A 22723-nucleotide genomic window follows, 5' to 3' on the forward strand; every position below is an offset into this window, starting at 1 on the left:
GGCAATGTCCAAAATTCTGGAAACCGAATAAAGCTTATGTATACCGCGCAAATGAAAAGCCAAAACCTACTAGGCTGCACTTCTAATTGCGTAGTCGTATTGTCTGCTGGGGCCTGGCTTGCTTTAAATGAGAAACTTCCTTTATTTCGGGCGTTGTTTTTTGTTGTTGTTGTTTTTTTTTGCATAGCTGATGCTTGTAGCAATTTGGCTTTTCAGAACAAACAGAAAAATCTGCTTTGATGGAATAACAGCTAAGCTGTTATTTCAAAACATATATTCATGAAGTACTTACAGCTTCTTTTATTACCCTTAAAAACGTCGTTCACTCTTCTGGCGCAAAGAAAAATGCAATCGTACAAGAAGTAGTTAATGCAACGTTTAAATGGTCGGCATGCATTCAGCTTGACATTCTTCTGGCGTCTTAAACCTGTTGTCTTCAGGCCAATATGCAATTTGCTTGAAGAGTTTGACTTTCCTTGCGGGCTTACACAAATCAGAATCGGCGTCATAAATGTACGACATAGATCCGACAAGCGGCACACCAGTACCTTTTTTCAGGAGGCAAAGCGAACGACCTGCGGTAAAAAGGAGAGTGAAATACATTTTATTTGATTAGGGCTTAGACATATAAGGTTTTGTACGAAGTGTTATGCATTTAATGAACAATGTCGGGAGAGGGAGGATGTGGGGAGCACAAAAGCTATCAGTCCACCCTTCATTTCAGACGAATGTGGCGTATTTTATACAATATAAAGGGTACACTTTTATGTTAGCTGAACAACGCCATACATCACGTTTTTAAAGATACGTCCTACAGAAGGTTCTCTGCCATTTTGATAATTAACAAATTTTGCCACCTGAAATATTCTTATATATTTCTGTCTTTTAATGCTAAGTGCATCATTTAAATAAATACTAAAGTAATTGATTGATAGACTATGGATGAGATTAGGGCCGTTATTTATATGCTAAATACGTTTTCGGTAAATAATTATTTCTGCCTTTCGTTTCAACCTCGTTGTCAAACATTCGAGCCGTCCACTTTATTAAACCAATAGGTACACTTGTAAAAGAAAAAAAAGAACAGAGCATCGTCCCAAAAGTTAAACGATTTCAGTGCAAAAAAAATCTGAAAATTCAAAAGCGTATTTCTTAGTGAACTCTAAAGTTCCCTATCTGAAAGAGCGTTCATGTCGAGTAATGTTTAAAAATACTTATACACATACAGGCGCCTAATCTACAGTAATGTTGTTTTGAGCAATGCCGAACTGTATACATAATCAGTGGCGTTGACAGCTAATTGCTTGGAAACCCTATTCTTCATTGAAGATTTCTCATATTTTTGGAGGAACAGAATAGATTAACCACGCTTCGCAGATTGTAGGCGGTGAAAATTGAAGGAGCAACGGTGTATTGCATACACAAATGCTAAGCGCATAGAGATAGACCTGTTTCGTAAGAATAATAATAGTCTTTAGAAAGGATATAGCCTTTCAATTGAAAATTCTTTGTTTCCGACGCGTATACTTTGTTTCCGACGCGCACGTGCGTTGACGCTGTCTTTATTTATTTCTTTAGGGCAGCAGTGCGATATGTGATGGAGAATCAAGAAATGACTAAATGAATGGAAAATGTTGACTGATGTAAACGGAGCTTTTCATTTGCCTATTACGTTCGCACCTCATACCGAAACATTGAAGGTACGGAAAGAACGTGAGAAGAGATTGACAGCCTGTTTCCTTTTTTTCTTTTTGTTCTTGCTGTTTGATTATAGCAGTATAACAATTTCATCGAGGTTTTGATTTACAGTTTATTACGATGGCGAACATTTTTGTTCGTGGTGCGCAGCTTTCGACAGAGCCGCGGAGGTTATAGGAAGGCAGGAGCGGTTCCCGCTACGATGTCGTGGTAGATTGCAAGCACAATGAAAACGGGCACGCAATTTGTACATCCGTACCTAAAGCGTGGTGAAAGCCGGCGGGCAGAGCTGGCACTCAATGACAAAGCTTTCATAAATGAGGTCGTTAGCGTTATAATTTTTGACTTTGCTACTAATGATGGAACGTTCTATAGTCAGGGACAAGAAACTGTTGAGTAGCTTGAGCAGTCGGTGCGAGAAAGTTTTTCCGCGGAGCTATACAATGAACTTACTGCTCCGCGTACATGGTATCACAGGCCTCCAAACACAGCCAGTTCGACTTTTTCAGCACCTGAATAGCTAATTTATAGATAATTACGCTTATTCAAATCTGTATTTGGAAGTTTTGAACGTAATTTGGCTTTAAGATTCCGAATAGACACCGCATTAGATGTCTCGTTCAGAGAGCCCGCGGCCATTTTTTTTTTATTTCGCCTCCGATTAAATACGGCTGGAATTCGATATTGCGGCTGTGCGAGTTTGTTGCTTTTCTGGGCGTTGCGTCCTTTAAAAGAAGGATAATGACACTCGATCTTTTACAGCGCGGAGCGAGTAGTGAGGAGAGGGCTTTAAGCAGTGTGCGGCGCCCCGAGTCAGCAGTTTATACCATTTTCGCCGCTCAACAGGTAATCGTCTTATTTTCAACCCCTTGGCATCTGTACGCCACTGACCCCATGAGAAAACGAATTTCAGTTACATTACTCTCTCATAGCCACTACCCTCTTATCTCCTCATTTTCCCCAGTTCCTCCCCAACAAGCGGTGCGATTCGGTCTCCTTGGCGATTGCGGCAGTATTTCTCCCCGCCCCTGCGCTTATTTTTATTCTTGTTCGCATCCGTAGTAGTCGAAGTATCGCAGGAGACCACTGAAGCCACTAAATGAATAAATCGCACTCAATGGGATAAAAAATCTAGAATGCGAAAGAAACATAGTGGCTTCAACATAAACGGCGTCTGCTTCTGGGCAGCCTCATTTCTAACTCCCGTCAGCCGCTAGGTGGCGTCACATGTCTCGGCAAACTCCATTGCAGGGTGCCTATACAGACGTGTTGCGGTAAGAGGCCGCCAAGTATTTTGTTAACGATATATTGCTGAGTGCAAAACAAAGTACTTGTCCGTGCACTATTCTCATGAAAAAGAAAGAATGGATGAATCCACTACTCTCTGCATTTAAGGCAGCAGTGCTTGCCGTATTCTCGTCATAGTTTATTATAAGAAGATTGATTCATCTTTTGATGTTTTTAACGGTCAGATGTTCTTACAAAGAGTTCCTTAGCTGCTGCATGCAGGTAAAACAACTACGTTCTGTATACTTTCATTTCGGTGCGGCGCTCAAAAAGAAGAGCCTTTCTAAAAGAGGCTATACTAGAATGCGCGTGGTTTATAATGCGATAACCTCATGTACCAGTACAACGTGATAGTCTGCATGCCGTATTTTTACGCAAAGTGATGCTGTGGACACTATACTTAAAAAAATCATCTGATTGATGTGCAGTACTACAATAAATGTATGTGCAGTACTACAACAATAGCAATAAATGTATGTAGAGTCAGAAATGAGGTCTCATTAAGCGAAAGTAGGCGAAGAAAGTGGGAATAGACAGCAGGATGACCGGCGTTGTCATCTAACCTACAAAATTATTATATATTTTATGCAAATGACATGTAATTTCTTCAAAGTCTAATTTGTTGTCCACGTTCCTCTGGTGAAGTAGATTGTTCGTTAAATTTCTGTTGAAGTGCAAAACTGCCTGTTTATCACCTAATTTTACAGCGATTTATTTGGGGATCAACAAGTAAATCATTAAAAATAAATTTTAACACTTGGGAAAAACAAAGCTGTCTTTACCTGAACCCATTACAAACTCACAAGCCGCAAACTACGTAACATAACTACCAACAACTGGCGTTCATAAAAAAACATGACTTCAATTTACGGTGCCGCTTTGCGTTCAAGCTTACATTGTGTACTTTAAGTAACCTGAACTATCAACTAACTGAAAAACCTGCTAGCCTTCGTTAGACTCACCTAACCATTTTCAGACGCAGGAGACAAGCCAAGAATCTATATCACGACTATGTAGCATGCTACGTTAATCCAGAGTAAGACAAGATTTTTCCTAACACTGCTCTTCATTACTACCTCTGCTGAGCACAATGCTCACCTGCTCACACGAACACTACTTCATGAATTAGACAAATTCATTTCACAGCCGCAGCAGTCATCCATTGCCAGATATCGATGCAGGCACCCTAAGGAACCGCAACACACTAAACAACCTCCACTTTTCTTCTTCACTCAATTTGAGATTACTCGCTTGCGATGATGCTTCCATCTGTACAAACACTAACCAAAGGAATCTCATACTTTAATTGTGGCACCCAGTGGGCGATCCTTAAAGGCATATTATCTTCCTGCCTGTCATTTTGTAATATGTTTCAGAAAAGGAGATGCGAAACCTTTCGTTACGATGGTAGGAACAAAACTTCAACACTGCTTACTAAAGCAGGTCTCTAGGCATTCTTTCCTTGATGCGAAGTTGTTTTCATTTCCCCCGGCACACGAGCGCGAGATGAACGCCTCGCACTTCTTAGTTCGGTGATTAAAACCGTAACGCACACCAAAGGGCGCATTACAGGCTCCTCCGGTGGGAATAATTCTCAATTGACATCGATCATCTTCAAGGGCTGTAAAAAAAGAAATAACAAAACATAACCAGATATCTTGCATATAATTATCAAATCAACAATTGATAAGCCTAAAACAATTTAAAATCACTATGTGGCAGAATCCTGAAATATTTTTCACCTGCCTTGACCACAACATTGGTGTTTGTGTTTAATATTTATACAATACTGGGGCTTTAATGGACCAAGCAGGAGAGGCATACAACTGTAATACAAAATAAGTAGAGAAGTACATGTAAAATGAATAATTACAGAACAAATAAATATCACCGCAGTCTGAGAGTAAAAAACAGAAGCAAATATTCTCTAAGGTAAAACAGGAATAGCTTAAATAACGAAAACTACGAAAGCTGGGAATATATATGTAGCGCATAAATATGGATACAGTTTGAACGGGTTAGAAAAAGCAATGGAAATACGAACAATGTCAACCATTCAGCTGCTCAATTCAATCGATTTAGGTTAGTGACCGACTCAGGCAAATTGTTCCAATCTATTATAGTGCGCAGAAAAAAAGCCTATTTAAAAACGTTAGTTCTGGCAGTATATGGGATTAAGGGGTCAGCGTGACGCTGTCGTGATCGGCGTGCTATCAGTGGCGTTGCATAAGCTCAGGAGCGAGGACAACTAGGTTATTTTGAAGAGGGAAATAAAATTTTAGCCGATGAATTTTTTTTTTTATCTCTGTTCTAGTTTGTGAATAACATGCTGTTTTATGAGCTCATTTAGGGAATCACTCATGCGGTATTTTGAAAAAAAAAATACATTTGACCGCTTTGCGCAGAATGTTTTTCCTATGCATCAATATTTTCTTTCGTGTAATGGTACCATGCTATGCATGTGTATTCCAGTTTTACTGCATTTCCTGAAGTGTAGGCTAGAGGTTTTGATTCCACGGGAGCTTGATTCAGCTTATGGCGTAGAAGGCAATGCTTAAAAAAGAAGCTAATAATAGAAACTGCAGGAGGGATCCCAGAAATATTCTGATAAGGAAGAAAGGACCTCCTTCTAATTCTTGAGCGCTTTTAGTAAGCAATGACATAGACAAGCAAGCGGTAGTTTTCATATTTTGCCTCTCTGGAATTGCTGCCAGTTTAGCCGGGATTTGTTCCCGGGACCAAGAAATTCACAGCGGCATATAAAGAAAACAAGCTGCAAAACGCCAGAACGCTATCTAGCATTCTCTTTCAAATGGTGTTAACTTAATGGTCGTCCGCGCACTCCCCGTATTCATTTCCCTTTTTTCTGCCCTCACTTTTTTGCCTCGCTTCCACTCTGTCGCTTTCCTGGTTTTACCTACCTCCTTTGAAGCCCTCCGTACGTTTACAGTGACTAAGCATTGATGCCCATAAATGAAAACCGCATACGAGCACTGCACCACTACGTCTTCACCTTATCCCACCTCCTCATGATAAATTATTGTCGGCCGCTACTCCGACATCTTCAGAAAACATAACGCTTTGGGATTCACCTAAGACATTGATACCCTGGTTGCGTCATACATAGCATGTAAGAGATCTCGCATTCTTATCAAAGGTTACTTACTAGGCATTGATATTGATTTTGTTAAATGATCGACCTAGGTGACTTTGCACATCACATGTAGCAAGAGACGAGTAAAGGATTGAGGGACGACATCTTTGCAATATGAGACAACAGTGGCCTATTGTACGGTGTTGATATGCACAAATTTATTTTGATACTCTAGGCTTCCCATGAGTGAAAAAAAATTTTATTTAACATTTGTCCTAGGTTCACAACAAGTAAATTGAGACTGCCTTTACAAAACGAAGGGGTGCGTTTTCAAGTAATTTCTAAGCATCAATGCAATACTTGAAATTTTTAATTTTTTCGCGATAGAACAGAAACCTGCATATAACATTAGCCCGCTTATAAAAAGATGTGTATTTCAGGGATAGCAAAAGGGAAAAAAAGAATGTTTTCATTCGCTAACTATGTGAGCGAGGAAAGATTAGTAAACGTATTTATTTGCACTACACTTCGCATTGCCCCAAAAGGCGTACCCGCTGCGTCTTTGCGCGTCCAATGGTTCCCTGCACCATATGCCTGTAGTAATTCGCTCTGCTTCTCGCGCCAACACGCTAGATCGGAGAATTGCACACACCGTGAGAAGAGAAGCTCACATTCGCCCCCGCAATCGCTAGAGCCGCATGGTCCTCAGTTTATTCTGAAACAAATAAGCTGCTTTCAGCTGGGCGCTTAACGGCAGCGCACAAGCTGGCCGCTAGCATGTGCCACGCTCCCGCCTCTTCGCGTCTAGCACTGCTCGGCGGCGCGCGGCGTATGCGTCCAGGAAGTGTTGTCGGATCCAGGGTTTTCGCTATCGTCGTTGGCCGGAGTATCGTTTGCCAAGAGCACTTTGCTAAAGGCACCTTTATCATACAACTAAACGCGTTCGATATCCCGCGTTTCTGAAAGGCACAATCGAGGCGCTTCTTGAAAAGGCTGGTCAAACGTCCGCAATTCGGCTGTAGCCAGCATACCTGGGTAGTCCCGCTAGAGACCCATGCAACGGGCCAAGTCGTCTTTTCGATATCGATACCTCAGCGAGGTACGGTGCACCTGCTTACGGTCTCATGTGCATCGTGAGCACCGTGGTCGCGAGGATCACGGGGTCAGCGTGGTCAAACCGAAACCACCGAAACAGTCAGTCAGCCTATACAACCACTAGACAGCGCCTCCTCTGGCTGGAAGCCTTATGCTGATAGCGCTGATTATTAAACAAGTCTCCGACTACGAATTTAGGCTGAAATTTGTTCAGATCTGCATATAATAGCAGCAGAAGCCTGAGATGATAAATTCCTAGATGAACCTCTAATATACGCGAAATTTTGCGGTACTGGCACAAAGGATCGGAGCTTTAACTGTGCAGCACAAGTTCACTTCTCAAGTTTTCTTTTTCGCTTTCAACTCCTATAAGACTCCTAAAAGACTCCTAAAAGAGATGGATAGGGGCGCGTATATTAAGTTAACTATAATAGCAGAGACGTCGAAGCCTTGCAAGGCAGCACATGCATAAATATACTGATGGTTATTAAGCATTACTTGAATTATACTTACGGTGGAATTTAAAGAATTGTTCCCAGAAAATGTCCCAAGAGTATGGCTATAAAACAGCGCAATTAATGCACGAGTATGAAGACCACGGCACAACGCGCCATGCAATCGGCTTCTGGCATGTGAGGTTTGCTGCGCTTATTTCCCCTCTTAAAATATACGACTGGCATGGATACTGTATGAAAAAACAGTTGCTCATTTTCGTTTGTTTGTACCGAAAGCTACACTAAGCTGCCCTGGAGGATTCTGCCGGTGCCTGAAAAAGTGCTGTGCCGGAAAGTGCGCCAGCTCGAGCCTGTCCTTTCATGTGGGAGGGTGACATCAGATCCAACCTGCCATGATATTTGAATACACGTTGCCCCTTTGCCACGTCGACACGTTCATACGGCTTAGTTAAAGCCGGGATTTATATGTTGGCTTGTAGCCTACACTATCACGTCATACCCTTAAATGCAGAGCTTAAATGTGAACCATAATTTTGTAGCAAAAGAGACACTACGCTATACGCTAGATACACTACACTAGCGTGCTCAACTGCTTCAGATGTTGGATGCGCGCGCAGCGTCCCAACGTTTCCACTCACAACTTAGTTCTGACAAGCAGATGAGTCAAGGTTCGTCCGCACGCTCCTTAACAGTCTCGCCCCCTCTACCGCTACGTTTTAATAAGCCGTGACCTCCTGAAAAGGCATTGATGAAACCTGCTTTCCCCTTGGACTACGCCTTGGACACGAACTTAACATATACATATTTCTATTGCTTTCTTCCAAGTTTTTTAAGATCAATGCTTTTTGTCCTTTTTCTTTTTTTTTTCGACTAATCGTCTAAGGGATGGGCCCTCTAGCGACTCGCATTGCATACGTCCACCGCATACCTAAAGGCTAAATGAATCCCACAGGTACAGGCGCCGGAGCAACTACATGCGCTGTAGCGGCACCACATGTGCTGGCGCCCAAGAAGAAGAGGGCCCGGCACGTGCCGAAGAGAAGGAAGCAGCGCCGGCACCAGAGCTTTGGAAGCACCTTCACCTTGGCCGGACGCTGCCGCCACCGAATCTTCAGCTTCTCCTTAATTAAGTGTGGCCGTGGTCGCCCCTGATTAGTGACCTCCACAGGTATTTCTCAAGCTTGTGACAATCTTCATATGATCGACAAAAAAGTAATTTACTGAAAAATATGTGTAAAGAGCAGGTCATCATATTTGTCTGCCATTATACAAAGGAGAAAAGGGAAGGAAAAGAAAGAGAGAGAGAGAGAGAGAGAGAGAGAGGGAGAGAGAGAGAGAGAGAGAGATGAATTTGAATTGAAGGATGATAAAATATTACAAATAAATATTTGAAGCGGTCAGATAAATCGAAAGATTTGCCTTCAAATTGGGTGGAATTCCTCCCGCACAGAAGGGATATGGAACACATAATTTACGTCTCATCACATAAGGTACTTAAACACCAGCGTGTGTACTGTCTTTAAAACGAGAAGGAGCAATAATCACAACAAAAAACGTATCGGGGGGGGGGGGGGGGGAGATTTGTTCAATTTAGCTCCGCCTATAAGGGAAGGAAGTGACATCGCTAACGGCTCCCATTTACCTGATTCCTTTGTAAATACTACTTTCTGGCATTAAAATTACCAAAGGTGACACAAATTTTTAATAATAATGTAAATATGATTTTTTGACTTCCAATACGTACGCAAATATCGGAGCTTCCAAAAGCGCCGACTACTTTACTGCTTACCTCTTGACAAAACTTCACCGCTGGTGTTTCTGACCACTGCGCTTGAGGGGTGTTCTGCGTATAGCCCTGAGGGAAGCAAGTGGTGTCAGTGTTTTCACTTACATTGCCTATGCAGAAGTAATTGTTTGATGAAAGGTGCCTTTTTAAGAGTAAAGCTAGCACATGATAATTTCAGACCCACAAATTAATAGGTGTAATCATTTCTCAGTCATTATGCTTTCCCTCTTCTTGTTAGGCAGCACAAACAGCGAATCTTATCAAACTTTGACTTCTACTCTGCCATTCTTTAGCTATTTAAAAAAAGCCGTATATTGTGCCTCTACAGTACAGCTATCGGTGATAGCAGGGTCAAACATCTACCGGAACTCAGATATTGTACCGTATCTAAACTGCAAGGCATCAAGTCGGTGACGCAGTACAAGTTAAACTCAGTTTCCGCACAGTTGCACTCTGTATTACAGCGCTCACCTGGCGAGACAGCAGAAGTCGCAGTAACAAATGAAACCCATTGGTCACATAATGTAAATCAATTGAAATAGAGCATGACTTTGAGGTTCTACATCAGCAGTGTAACGAATATAGTCATGGGGACATCAAATTGGCATGATGTAGCTCCGCGGTGTGCTTTATATAGAAATACGAACGATAATCGCTGTTACCTACGAGAAGAGTACAGCTGTGCTGAATGTGAGAAGCTTCTCTTGATGGAGTGAAATGAAAACTTGTGAATGCATGAAGGTTTATGTTTTTGGCTTGCTTTAGAAACGTCTGGTTGTCACCACATGCAGACCGTATTTCATGCTTGACCCCCGAATTACGGGCATCGCTTTCCGTCCGCAGGAAGGTAGCTACAGGCAGCAGTGATAGATTAATGTGCATACAATACTAACACCTTTGCATAAAAATAAGGCTGGTTTTGTTGTTGTTTCTGCAGTTGTATTTGGCGTGGTGAACATGCTGTGGTTCCTATAAAAAGGACTTTGACTGCGAGGGCGCGAGAACGGAAGTAATTCAATAAAAGATTTTCCTCGGCTTTTAGTTTTGAAGCCAGGTTCCGTGTGAGCGAATTGGGCACGCAAGGAATCTGCCACGAAGAATTGTGGGTTAAGAGTATTACAGAGGCATCTAGCATAAAGCTTTGCGGTATTACCAAAGCAAGAGGACTGAGATTACAGCAATAATAATAATAATCGAATGCAAATTGGTGACCTTGCTTGTTTAAGTGTGGTAGCAACTGATTAAGACAGGTCTCTACGTACTGAATCATTTCGTGGATAAAGCACAGATAAATCCACAAATGCACGTAGACTGCATATTGATACATGGTCACGAAAACGCGGAAACTCTCGTTCCTCTGTAACGATAAGGGGCTTATATTGCATGTCTCTGGTTTCTAACACACCAACATGTTATTACAACGATTCATATCGAATTTAGAAAACTATCAGACAAATAGCGGCAACACATTGAGAGAGACCTTCCATTTCTCACATGCAAGCATTCTTAAGTGCCTGTGTCAAACCTTTGCAAAAGCGGCCGCTAAAACATCTTTTAATAAACGGTTTATGGAAGTAAGCTTTTGTATTTCGTGTGTAACTCTGAAAACGCACAATATATTTTTTTTTGTAATGACGCCGGTGACTATCTACTACTCCTACCCAAGTAAAATAATTTGTATGACAAATCAGGAAAAATTTGCTTCATGCTAAATGTTTGTTCTCTATTGAGGACCTGCAGGTAAACTATTGTCCTTATGTACGTATAAAGAGCGTTCCCAACAATGGTATTGTTCACGGCAACGTAAGCCTTGCTGCATTATTGTACAGTGTAGTGTTTTTCGCGTTTTGAATGGCAAATGTGATGCGCGGTGAAACCTTAATGAGATTCAGAAAACTGATAGGAAGAAGGAATGCCTCTCTTTCAGTAACACGTTTAGCTCATGCCACTATGTAAAGGATATTTTTCATTAGCCGAGTTCATTATTTCATACTACGGACTACAAGTTAGCGAAGCTTTCCTTGACAGTTATTATCTGAAACCAGAAGGCTTCAGCTTAAGTCAGTCTTATTTAAAAAGCCCTATGTAGGGCAACATACCTGATAGGCACGCCATCAAAGATAGAAGAACGGCGAACATTTCTAGCTGCATACTCCTCCTGGTGTCCCAAACGCTGCTTCCGTTTCAGCTCCTTTCTGCTATATATATACTGCTTACACCCATACATCCTAGATTCTGGAATTAAAAATGCACACTTCCAGAAACTTTAAACACGCGCGTATGTAACATCTTCTGGACGTATGTTTGGTATTCATTGTGGCATTTTTATTTGCCCAAATGAAGCTTGAATTAAAAATGTTAACAAGCATGGCACAAAAATAAACCCTTAATAATTGAAATTACCACCTGGGCGTGATGCTGTTTTTGGAGAATTAAGGTTATTAGTAAGCATTTAAATATTTGATCTTCTTTAAATATAACCTCACGGTAAAATATTCGGAAGGATAATTAGGTTTACATCTCCGCTGGCTCCTACTCACCTTTTCTTGGCGGAGCAATAAACGTCTAAATAATTTGAACATTTTTTTATAAAGAGAAATAAAATCAACATGGAAATAGTTAATGCTGCCTTTCAGATCAGAAATGCACCTTAAGCAGTAGGATGCAAAAGTTTGGAGGTTTAAAGCGATATAACGCACGATTACAGGCAATCTTCGCATAGAGTACGAAAACCAAAAGCCATGACTGCAAAATATATTGACGAGCTGGTAAACCTTAGCAGGAGACTGGTGTGTGTATTTGTGACGCACAGGACAACGACCCTTGCAAAACTGGTATTCAATGCAAATGAGATAAAACATTTTGCTGAGAGTATATATATAAAAGAGCAATCCGGAAACTCTAGAGGACGTGAGAGCGTCCTTCGCAGCATCTCGAAGATTTTACACACTACAAGAACAACTACATAGCCCAAGCCTTTAACACTGCAAGACAATTGCTACGGCGTTTCCAAACGCTTTTCGCCTTGAATAATCGAAATCATACAAAATTAATTTAGATTCATGCAGAAGGAAGAAAAAACGACAACAAAGCCCAAAGGAGACAAGTTCTGCAAGAAAAGCAAATACGATAAATGATATCGCTTATACATGTGGTTATATGAACAAAAGAGTGCTTTGCTGGGCTGATTGGTTTTCATTCATTGTAATAATATCACTGATGTTCCAGCGACAGTTTCCTTGCTCTCTACGAAAGCGCGAAACAAATTCCTCATCTCCTCTTTCAAATTCCTGCCTGCTGATTTCTAAGATTCCTGTACGGTGGAACTTGCACAGGTTTGCGACAAAATATAACCATGACTCTTTCCATTCAATAAATAAGCTGTGAGTAGGCCAATGTTTTGTCCTGTGTGTTTCCTTCTTTTGCCTTGTGTGTATTTTGCGCTCAATGATATCACAATGAATCAACACGCATAGTCTACGACGAAAAAGTGCCGAGATTCTTAAGTTTTCCATTTAGGGCAACACGGCGCAGCAGCTGTAGCTCCGATCCGCTGCTCCCCTTTCGGATCACCTTCACAATTACTACATTTTTTGCTAAATGACTAAGCGTTCATTTATTTTTCTATGTTGTACGCATACTCATCAGGTTACACTTATAACTTACCACATTATGCGGGAAATTCACAAAATAGATATAAAGGTTTACTTTAAGCAAGCCCTACAAATGGACCTGCGCTGTCTATAAATAGCTGATGCATGACAAACAGGAATAGTGGCTCTGTGATTAAAAAAAAGGGCAAAAAACAGGCGCTCACTACCATGTATAAGGAAAAGAAAGAGCCAAACTGTTTCCTTTTTTCCATGCACTTAACACACCTTTATTTGGCAAAGCCATTATATTATCCACTCAATAGCGTAATCAACTATGAAGTATTCTCTCGCTGAAAAATTAAAAAATACAATTATCTTAACCATTTTAGTGCCATATCATTGATATAGTCAGAGTCAAGTACACGGCAAACGCATGGTCACACATTATGCAATACAAAGAGGAGCGCATTGTCTGAACAAGGGGGCAGGCAGATACGATGCTTTAATACTGTTGTCTACTCAAAACGTTGATTGGATTGTGTGCTTGAATCGGAAAAAGATGAGACATCCCAGGGCGACTAGACTTTCTTGACGTATTCTCTTTTCTTTCCTTAACTTACGTTGAACCCCACTCCCCATAATAGTTCAGGGCTACAGGTTATCGCGGACAATAAGGAATTCTCTTTAGGTGCTTCCAAATTCCGTCAATAAGATATAAAAATTTCAGAATATTTTACTCCTCTTCCTGGATGATATACTTAGGTAGCAATAAAATCAGGTTGATAAATGTTAGGTGCAATTTGAACCAGAAAGACAGTTTCTAGCAGTATGTGTTTCTAGCAGTTTCTAGCAGCAGCACCGCCCCGTGGACGTTATAACGCTTTGTATTAAGGTAACATACATTCCCTGAAAGCGGGAAATCATTACGGTTAAAGTAATTGCACAGTGTAACCGTGGCATACCGTCCCCTCGACGCTCTGTTCACGGCTGGTTTTTTTGGTTATTAAGAACCAAAACATCTTGTAATGCAACCTAAAGGGGAACACATGCCAGGTAAGTTGTCGGTAACTTAATTTAACGTTGTGAATAAAAACAATATTCAGAAAATAATTGCACTGCAGGATGAGAACAGATGTTTCAATGGCATCAGTGCTAAGTTGAGTAGTGTTAATTCATTGTGCCACAGAAACTTTTTATTTATTTTCTGCCTTTGACACATCGATTTCAGTCAAAACAAAATCAACAAATATCACACAAAAACCGCAATTTACATACGCTATTTACATATGACACATCGTGATCAGGCAACACAGAACGGGCTTCATCACACTAAAATTCATGCATAAACAACAAAGGCTCCAGTCTTGAGAGCCACTCGGGAGGTTCCGCAGTAGCTTACTGAATTGCCAAAAACCTGCCCATGCTTTCCGGAAAATGAATTCGGGCAGTCCAGGCGTCTTCATCACACTGGTAACCAGAGATTCTTGATCTCCATACGCCGCAGACATGACGAAAACAGTGGCCTTTAAATGTGCTCTTATTGTTTTGACAATATTTTCACTATTTTCCGCCAGGTTACGCTGCTCAGAGGACCCTACCATTGAGAGAAGGGAATCACGCGCCAATGTCACCTGCTCGAGTGCTCCTACGGAAATGGTTTGGCAATACGCGACCAGGCTAGTAAAAGCCAACCAGTTTGTTATAAATTCTCATGTTCGTACAAAAACACTGAAATTTATTCGGCAAAGAATGTAACAGGTGTTTTGTAAGAGGAACATTCTAAGCTTTAAATGGGAATGGACATTATTTAAGCCCAAAGGACGAGAATATAATAGTCATTTGTATGGAGGTTGAGGCTTCTCCTTAACTCTTGACGAATGCAAAAAACAGAGAATGGCAATACACGACCAGGCTAGTAAAAGCCAACCAGTTTGTTATAAATTGTCATGTTTGTACAAAAACACTGAAACTTATTCGCCAAAGAAGGTAGCAGGTGTTTTGTAAGAGCAACATTCTAAGCTTTAAATGGGAATGCACATTATTTAAGCCCAAAGGACGAGAATATAATAGTCCTTTGTATGGAGGTTGAGGCTTCTCCTTAACTCTTGACGAATGTAAAAAACAGAGAACGGGCCACACCATATTTTAGCTAATTGGAACAAGCCATGCGCTAGTAAAAGAAGGCTGTAAAGAGCCCCCTCCCCCCCCACCTTCCCTCCCCACCGCAACATATCTTAGCATTTCCGCCTTTTCCTCTAGAATATAAGAAATGGAATTACCAGAGTCGTGGCTGCGTTAAAATATATGTTTGAAATATTTGCGGACGGTTTAGGTTGTGCTGCTAATTACATATCATTCTATGCTAGCAGAGCTCTAACAAGTTTCACATTCATTATCTGCACTTTTCATGGTTTTTCTTTATTGTAGCGGCTTACTTCCATATTCGGCTAAAGTTAGGCAGAGTAACAAAGAAAGGCCTGCGTTAACCATAATGTGGGAAATTTTACGAACGTGCCTGAATGACCTTGTAGTAGCGTGTAGGGTTCTGACTGAGTTACAAGGGTCCCGTTAGGTTCGCTTTCTATCTCAGACAAATTGGCATCTGCGGTGAAGTTGGCAAATCGTTCTAGAATTGAAAAGTCTAAAAACACGGTTTTCTTATGTTACACACACCGCTCACACTTAAGTTCCCCGCCATGTCATTGTCGACTATCGCCTGCTCAGAGCGTTCTCTTCAGGAGCCAGCCAGCCAGACCGGCAAAGGCTTTAGCGGTGCAGAAGCAGTTGTGCTAAAATACTAAACGTTACCTGAAACTCCTTCATGCGCAAAGCAGATAGTCATTTTTTTTTTTACCGGATGCTTTGCTCTGAACGTTTTCCGAGTGGCATCGTTTTCTTTGCTGAATCGTGAAAAATTATACATTTAACGATGTTTTTCACATGTTATTGTTTCACTCTAGATGTTTGGAAATTAGTTTGCGGTGTCATTCAATGCGATGAGATGGGAATAGGCATCAGTAAATGCCACTCCTACCCACAGACGGCGCAACATTGTAGCATAACTGCGGGGGAGGCCGAATGATATCTGCAGTTGAAGTAACTGCTCAGTGATGCGAGCGTGATGCCCCGCCTCCAGGCGTAGACCATGCTTGTTTTGTTAAGTTTCGAGCGAGCAGTTGAAGGTGCCCTGCAGCATCGGCTCTTATTAGCGGTATCTGGACAATGTTGGTTGTATCATGAGCCGATCGAGCAGCACCATCAGCTAAGTCGTTGCCAACAATTCCGCTATGACCTGGAAGCCACTAAAATATGATTTTGTAACCTCTCCTATTTCCTGGTGGTCCAGATGTCGTATACCCCCGCTTCAAATTGCTCATGGGCACTATGGCTCAGGACAGATAGAATACATTGTAGGGAAGCTTTAAAGCAACAAAAAACAGCCCATTTTCGATGTGTTTGTTCAGAGATATACTTTACAGCACCACAAAATGCGGCCAGTTCTGCTCCAGTAGATGTAGTCTTATGCGAAGTTTGATGGTAAATTTCTGTCTCGCAGCAACGGCGACGTCAAAGGGAAAACTAGTAGGGGTTACCGAGTCATCTGTATAGACGTCAGTACGGTACATATAGTCTTCTGTATCAAGAGCCTTGTCGGTTGCTGAAGATCTGGCGTTGAAATCTTCGATTTCTTCGATATCTCCGGGAAAGCAAGGCGCACTCATAGGAGCCGCAGAGACCATAGTGGTGAAGGAGTGAACTGTTTTGATATGGATGACTGTGCGTTGCTATGATCTTTGCGAGTGCAGAATGGGGTGTCTGCGGAAGCATCTGTGCAAGGTGATGCTGTGTAACTCTTGAAATATATCATATGTGCATTCGCACGAGTCTAGGGCAATATATGTAGATAGGGGCTGTTATTTTGGGAGTGCAATCCTTCCCAATGTTGATGCCCTTTGAGGGAGGCCGAGGCGTGCGAAGGGCCTGAAAGTGCACTGACTTGGGAGCACGCAGATTAGTTTTGCACGTGTTTGAAAGTACGGGCGTACTGTACCGCAGGAATCCTAACAATAGTGCTCTGTACGACTCGAGAATTGAGTGAACCAACGAGCCCAATAATTTTCCGCCAAGAAATCGGAGTAGCTGAGCAATAGACATCAGCTTTCTTTTCAATAGGGTGCTAAACGAGCTCTATGATAGATTTCGGTCAATCAGAATCCATAAGAAAGGAAGAGATTCGTAGTAAGAAATTATATGATCAACGATGAATACTGGACTGGAGTCACGTTTTAGCGTATAAATACTACTACTGCGCACTTTTTCGATGAAACGCTGACACCTTGCTTCTGAAGATAAGACGAAGCTATTGTTGCTGCCCATTGAATTCTGGCATGCGCCTAGAGACGCGTCACTGAAGAGGCCCAAATGCAGATGCCATCGGCGTACACTGATATCTGGACGGTGGAAGGGATTTCCTCTGGGAGGGCGATAAGTGTAAGATTAGACAAACTAGGGCTGAGCACACTGCCCTGGGGCACGCCGCGGTGGGTATAATGTGCTGGAGGCGGGCTACCTTCACACAAAATAAAAATGATGTTCTGATCAGATATCTCTCTATCCACGCAAACATACAACGACCAATGTCCACAGTGTCCAGCGCATTAAAGAGGGCTTAATGGGCCACTTTGTCGCAGGCATCTTTCACATCAAGAAATGATGCCAGCACAAACATTTCATTTTTTTTTCTGTTGTTTAACCGTGGACACGAGGTGAACGACGCTGTGAAAAAGGAGCGATTCCGCCGAAAGCTGGCCATTGTTATGGAGTGTATTTCGTAGTGATCGAGGTACCTTTCAAGGAACGTCACAATCATTATTTGGATGATATTTTCCATGTGACTAGCCAAAGCTATTGACCTGTACGATGTGAGCTCGAGCGGAGAATTCTCTGGTTTTTGTAGGGGCATCAGCCGACTAAATTTCCATTGTTAAGGAGTACCATTGAGCCAAGGGTGGCTATAATGTTTGAGGAGCTCTGCTCGTGCTTTGTGGCACCTAAGCGCGAGTATTAAGGGTGTGACGCCACCGAACTTAGGGCTCGCGGTCACAGGGGTCTTTCGTCTACAAGCACTTTGCTGCTAGTTTATTCACTGTTACCTTAATTTGCACGTTAATATCTCACGTTTAGTATTAGCATGCACTCATAAACTACCATGTGATGTGAGAGAGTGTCCGACTATGCGTAAAGTCCGGTTTAATACTGCCTTGTCTGAATCTTGATCCAAAGTCCCTGGTTTAGGTTCCCAGCACACCGCCACGCCATTTGAAACCTCAACAAAGTCGGACATACTATGTGCAATTATGACATCACCTAAAACTCCGACTAATTAGTTCCCAGCCAAATAATTTGCCATCTGCCCTATTCAAGTGCATTCTTCTGATTTCAACTCACAATAAAGATGGTGGGTTTTTGGCAAAGCGAATGCAAATCTTCGGGCGATAAAACAGTCTGGGCCATTTGCGATATACATATTTGAATCCTAGATATCCTTTCCCCATTTAAGGCGTAATTAGCTTTAATTCCATCTTTGTTTCGGGCCTCTAAGGAATTTTTATTGCAGCATAATTTTTTTTGTGTACTATTTCAGGCATGTATATTACAGAGCATTAACCAAGAACGACATCCCTCTCGAGTTAATTTTTTTATATACACATTGATCTGTCTTCGCAACAACTGTTTGGCAGCTCTGCACAAGATATCATGATGTAATATGTCCTGCGGAAGGCAGCTGTAGCAGGCGGTAAGGCTGCACACACCTCATTAAATGCTTTTCTTCGCACAGTAAGTTGACCGCGAATGCGAAGCGCAGTAATTGCCCAATGAATGATTGATTTTAAACTACTATAAGCGTTTCGCTTATATAAACATTTAGGCTATGTTAGAGGTGGCAGATGCTTCAAACTGGGTTAAAGGTTAGCGACACATGTCGCTTTCTGCGCCCTACCTACAAAATAATGATGTACACTGCGCTTGTATATCTCATCTGCACATGTTGCACTTCAATTGTCTTTAAATATGAGCGTTCAAGAAAACACAAGAAGAACCGTTCTTAGAAAAAAGAGCAAATCAGTGGATAGCATTAAATGTCGTCGAGTGTTCTCTCCTTCCCAAAATGTCGCACTTGTTGGTTCCATGTCACGTCCTAAATGTAACACGTGTTGACAGAGGTTACGAATCTGCGTAGGTTCGCGGTGGTTGAATGAAGTCATGACTCACAGCGAAGTAGACATTTTCTGCTAACAAACTATAGTTTATCATGCGATTTCGTTTGATGATGACATTTTGGGTAGTTCATGTATAATGCGCATAAACGCGAAAGTACCGAAGTGGGGATGGAAATTATAATGCGTTACTTAAGATTCTGTCGAAAAAATGGAAACCCAAATAAATTATTGATGTGAAAATAATTTACATTTCCCAGTGCTAATCCCCAACGATATACTCTGTTTAAGGTGTACTAACTGCATGTTAAATGTTTTTGAATCATAACGCATTGCTATACGGAGGAAGATCTGCACTGGCGTTCTTTATACATACAGTCGACAGAGCGCTGAAACAGAGCCTTGTTAAAGGACAAATAAAAATCTGGGGCACATTTAATTCTCTCTGTTAAGGGAGCAAAACAACAGCATAAATGGCTTTTGTTTACCTATTCATGTTAATCATGGTTGATCTCGCAAATGTACATTCTTGCTCGCCTCATGTTTAATTACTTAATTAGCTGCCCTTTGTTCCTTTTCTATCTCATTCATATTCTTTAGCGTATAGCCTTATGTAAATGGCCACCAACCATACGCATCAAACACCATTTATCAAATGAATGGCCCTGCCTGACCTAGTAGGGGTAGCATGTCTGAATAACAATGCTGGATTGCGATATCCCCGTCCCATTTGAAAGTAAAACGCAAACCCGATTTGGCAGCTTCTCCAAAATTAGTCATTTATTGTTGTCAGGGCAGGTAGTTGGGCTAGTTCATGCTTTTTAGTAAATGACTGCGACATTGCAAGTAGCGTGGAAAAAAATAGTGACAATAAGGTACCAATGGGCGCGCTCTCCTTTCGGTACCAATTACACTTCCAGCCACCAAATACCACTTGCTGGAACCATTCTCGCCCTTAGTTGATCACAAAACATGAGCCATCAGCGCCGATGCCGTATTTTCTGTAGGGATTCAAAACTTCAAGAAATTTTCTAGGCCGAAGAAAACAAGAATATAAAACAATTTATTTTCGAAAATAATGAAAAAAAAATAAAATACAAATTGTGTTAAATAGCCAAGATTCATAGCTGCACTGAAGAAGCAAAAAGCCTTTATTACTAGCTTATTTCTGTACACGAATATGACGCTCTATGTTTACTTCGTTTAAAAAGACATAAAAGACAGCTTACGTAGTCCTACGAGGCTTTTGCCATTTTTTTTGCAGCCTCCACTGCAGCATGTGAGAGGAAGTGGTCAAAGTTCGGTAGTGTGTGTACTAGAACAGGAATAGGCTCGAGGTAGAGTACGGAAGCTCGTCTTCATCTGTTCTGATACCTTAAAAAGTTTAATGAGCAGCTTTGGAAGTGATAGCAGCAGCGATTATGACAAATTTCTAGCCTTGTTTCTGTGCCTCCTTCTTCCGAGCGCGTTGTACTTCTCAATTCATATATATTTCGTTTGTAATTTTTTTTTTTGTAGCGAAATCGTATGTAAGGTAAATCAACTGCTTTTTCCGGACTATAGTCCGCACCCGGCGTAGAATTTAAAGGAGCAAAAGCTGGTTCAAAATCACTTTTTTTTTCTTATGAGACAATTTGCACCCTCTCTATATGCGCAGTTACGAATTTCGGTTGAAAGCAGGTTTTTTTGTTCGATTTGAGCAAGCAGTGCGAAATGGGTAATTAAGCATTCTATCTTTAAATAGTAAAAACCGTGCGTTGTGATATACCCCACTTATTTATTTCTAGAACCCGTGAAAAGCAATTTTCTTGGAGCTGAACGCTGCCGAAAAGGCTAATCGTCTTTTTCCAGCCATCGTAATCGCTTTGACCATGCCAGCTCTGTGTGGTCACAATTGCAAGCACTACAAAGCAGCCACTCTTCGCTACCGCGTCAGCATTCGAATGCATATCGTAATTCATGCCATATGAGAGCTGATATCGCTGCGTTAATGCGAAAGCGTTACTAGGCTCATGGCTATTATCTCTCCTCTGCGAGATGCGTTCGCGAGATTCCACGAGATGTGTTTGCGAGGTGCACCACGGAGATTCTGCGAGGTTCCGCAAGATATGTAAGCGAAACGTTACAATATATTCTGATGTCAACATAATTTCCCTGGTAAGACGTCACAATAGGTTCTGACGACGTAGCCTAAAGATGAAAGTTATGTAATTATTACGATTACACAAACGTGGAAGGTAGAGGAAGAAGTCGCCTGGCAGACCCAAGAGGAATAAAAGAAGTAGAAAAGGCTTCGCCATTAAGCTTTTAAGGGAAGCTAAGTGCACTCCTGTAATTTTTATTTAGCACAATAGCACGTCGGAGGAGCCCATTCAGGACAAGCTTACCTTTTTATGGTCACCAGTAAGCTTCTCTGGCTCTGACAAAACATATCAAAAATAAAAATGCTGTATTGTTCGCACACATTGATAGTGTTCATTACGTAATATGTCAGCTTTTAGACGTGTATAATCCACGGAATGTAGTCCGGAAATTACGCCTCGGCCTTTTTTCTTTTTTTTTTGGCAGTCAGTCAAGTGCGAATAAGGTCTCCTCTCATTCTTCTGTTTTCGTAGTCGTGGTTCGTTGTAATAGTTTTATGTATACGTTCAAATTTGCCTTTTAATTACTAGTCAGTTTTCTTGTACTGTTTCAGGATTATCTCATCTCTTGCATCAAACATGTGACAAAAGGCCACATTTTTGTATTCTGTTCTTGGGTTTCTATCTACGCTTCCTCTTACTTGTGCCCTTTTTCCTTGTGAAAATTATTGTGCAGTTCAAAGCTTACAAATTCATTTCCAGATTAACCACGCGGAAATAAGTATTGCACAAATTTTAGAATTTTAACCTCTAAAAACGTTGGTCCGCCGATGTCAGGGGCTGCTTTTTTGCTTTGTGAAATCACAATGGTTCAAACGTCATTCCTATTTTCTCAATCAAGCTTGTGAAAAAAAAAAATGCTGGATCTTTCTGCTCGTGACCTCCACCTCAATACTTATGAAGTCTCTGTTGCGTTCATTTTAATGAGTAAAAATTAAGTGGCTATGCTTGAGGAGTTCGTCACGACCCCTTTGCCTGCAAGATTGCGTCGAAGGGATCGGAGATAGAAAATCTAATAACTGTAGTCGATAGAAGATGAGAAAATGTCGTCATGGGAAAAGAGTGACGCACGGTGTGTCGTTAGTTAGTTAGTTAGTTTGTTAGTTATAGGCAATTAAATCGATTGCACTAAGAAGTAGCCAACCGAAGTAATGGCGAGGGTCAAAGTGATCACGTGATATCTAACTTCCGGCCACTAGATCTATGCGGACGTCGGAATATTGCCATAGATGTCGACGTCGGGCGAAGACGTCACACAACTGAAGTCCACGTGTGGAAGCACTGCCTAATGTTACCGTGGCAGACGTTGCCAAGTTCTTCGTCGACGCGTTCTCCTGAGAAGCGGCTCCACCTCAT

At 41.5% G+C, this 22723-nt stretch overlaps 1 protein-coding gene across 1 annotated transcript; it reads right to left on the reverse strand.

Annotated features, from left to right (window-relative positions):
• Positions 1-378: 378 nt before the first annotated feature.
• Positions 379-22723, reverse strand: LOC146170694 (hemaphysalin-like). Its single transcript, XM_084586846.1, has 3 exons — positions 22663-22723; positions 4421-4606; positions 379-575 (listed from the first exon to the last, which is right to left on the reverse strand). The coding sequence occupies exons 1-3, from the start codon at positions 22721-22723 to the stop codon at positions 379-381; spliced, it is 444 nt and encodes a 147-aa protein (XP_084442972.1).

The sequence above is a fragment of the Amblyomma maculatum genome, unplaced genomic scaffold (assembly GCF_055883805.1).
Source record: "Amblyomma maculatum isolate TAMU_Amacu unplaced genomic scaffold, ASM5588380v1 scaffold_67, whole genome shotgun sequence".
Taxonomy (NCBI): Eukaryota; Metazoa; Arthropoda; class Arachnida; order Ixodida; family Ixodidae; genus Amblyomma; species Amblyomma maculatum.

Excerpts from the sequence above, each read along its gene's own strand:
- LOC146170694 (XM_084586846.1), bottom strand. The coding sequence starts at position 22,723 with ATGAGGTGGAGCCGCTTCTCAGGAGAACGCGTCGACGAAGAACTTGGC. Across the intron at positions 4,607-22,662 it reads ACTTGGCAACGTCTGCCACG|CCCTTGAAGATGATCGATGT; the intron begins GTAACATTAGGC and ends CTTTTTTTACAG. Across the intron at positions 576-4,420 it reads ATGCCTAGAGACCTGCTTTA|GTCGTTCGCTTTGCCTCCTG; the intron begins GTAAGCAGTGTT and ends TTTTTACCGCAG.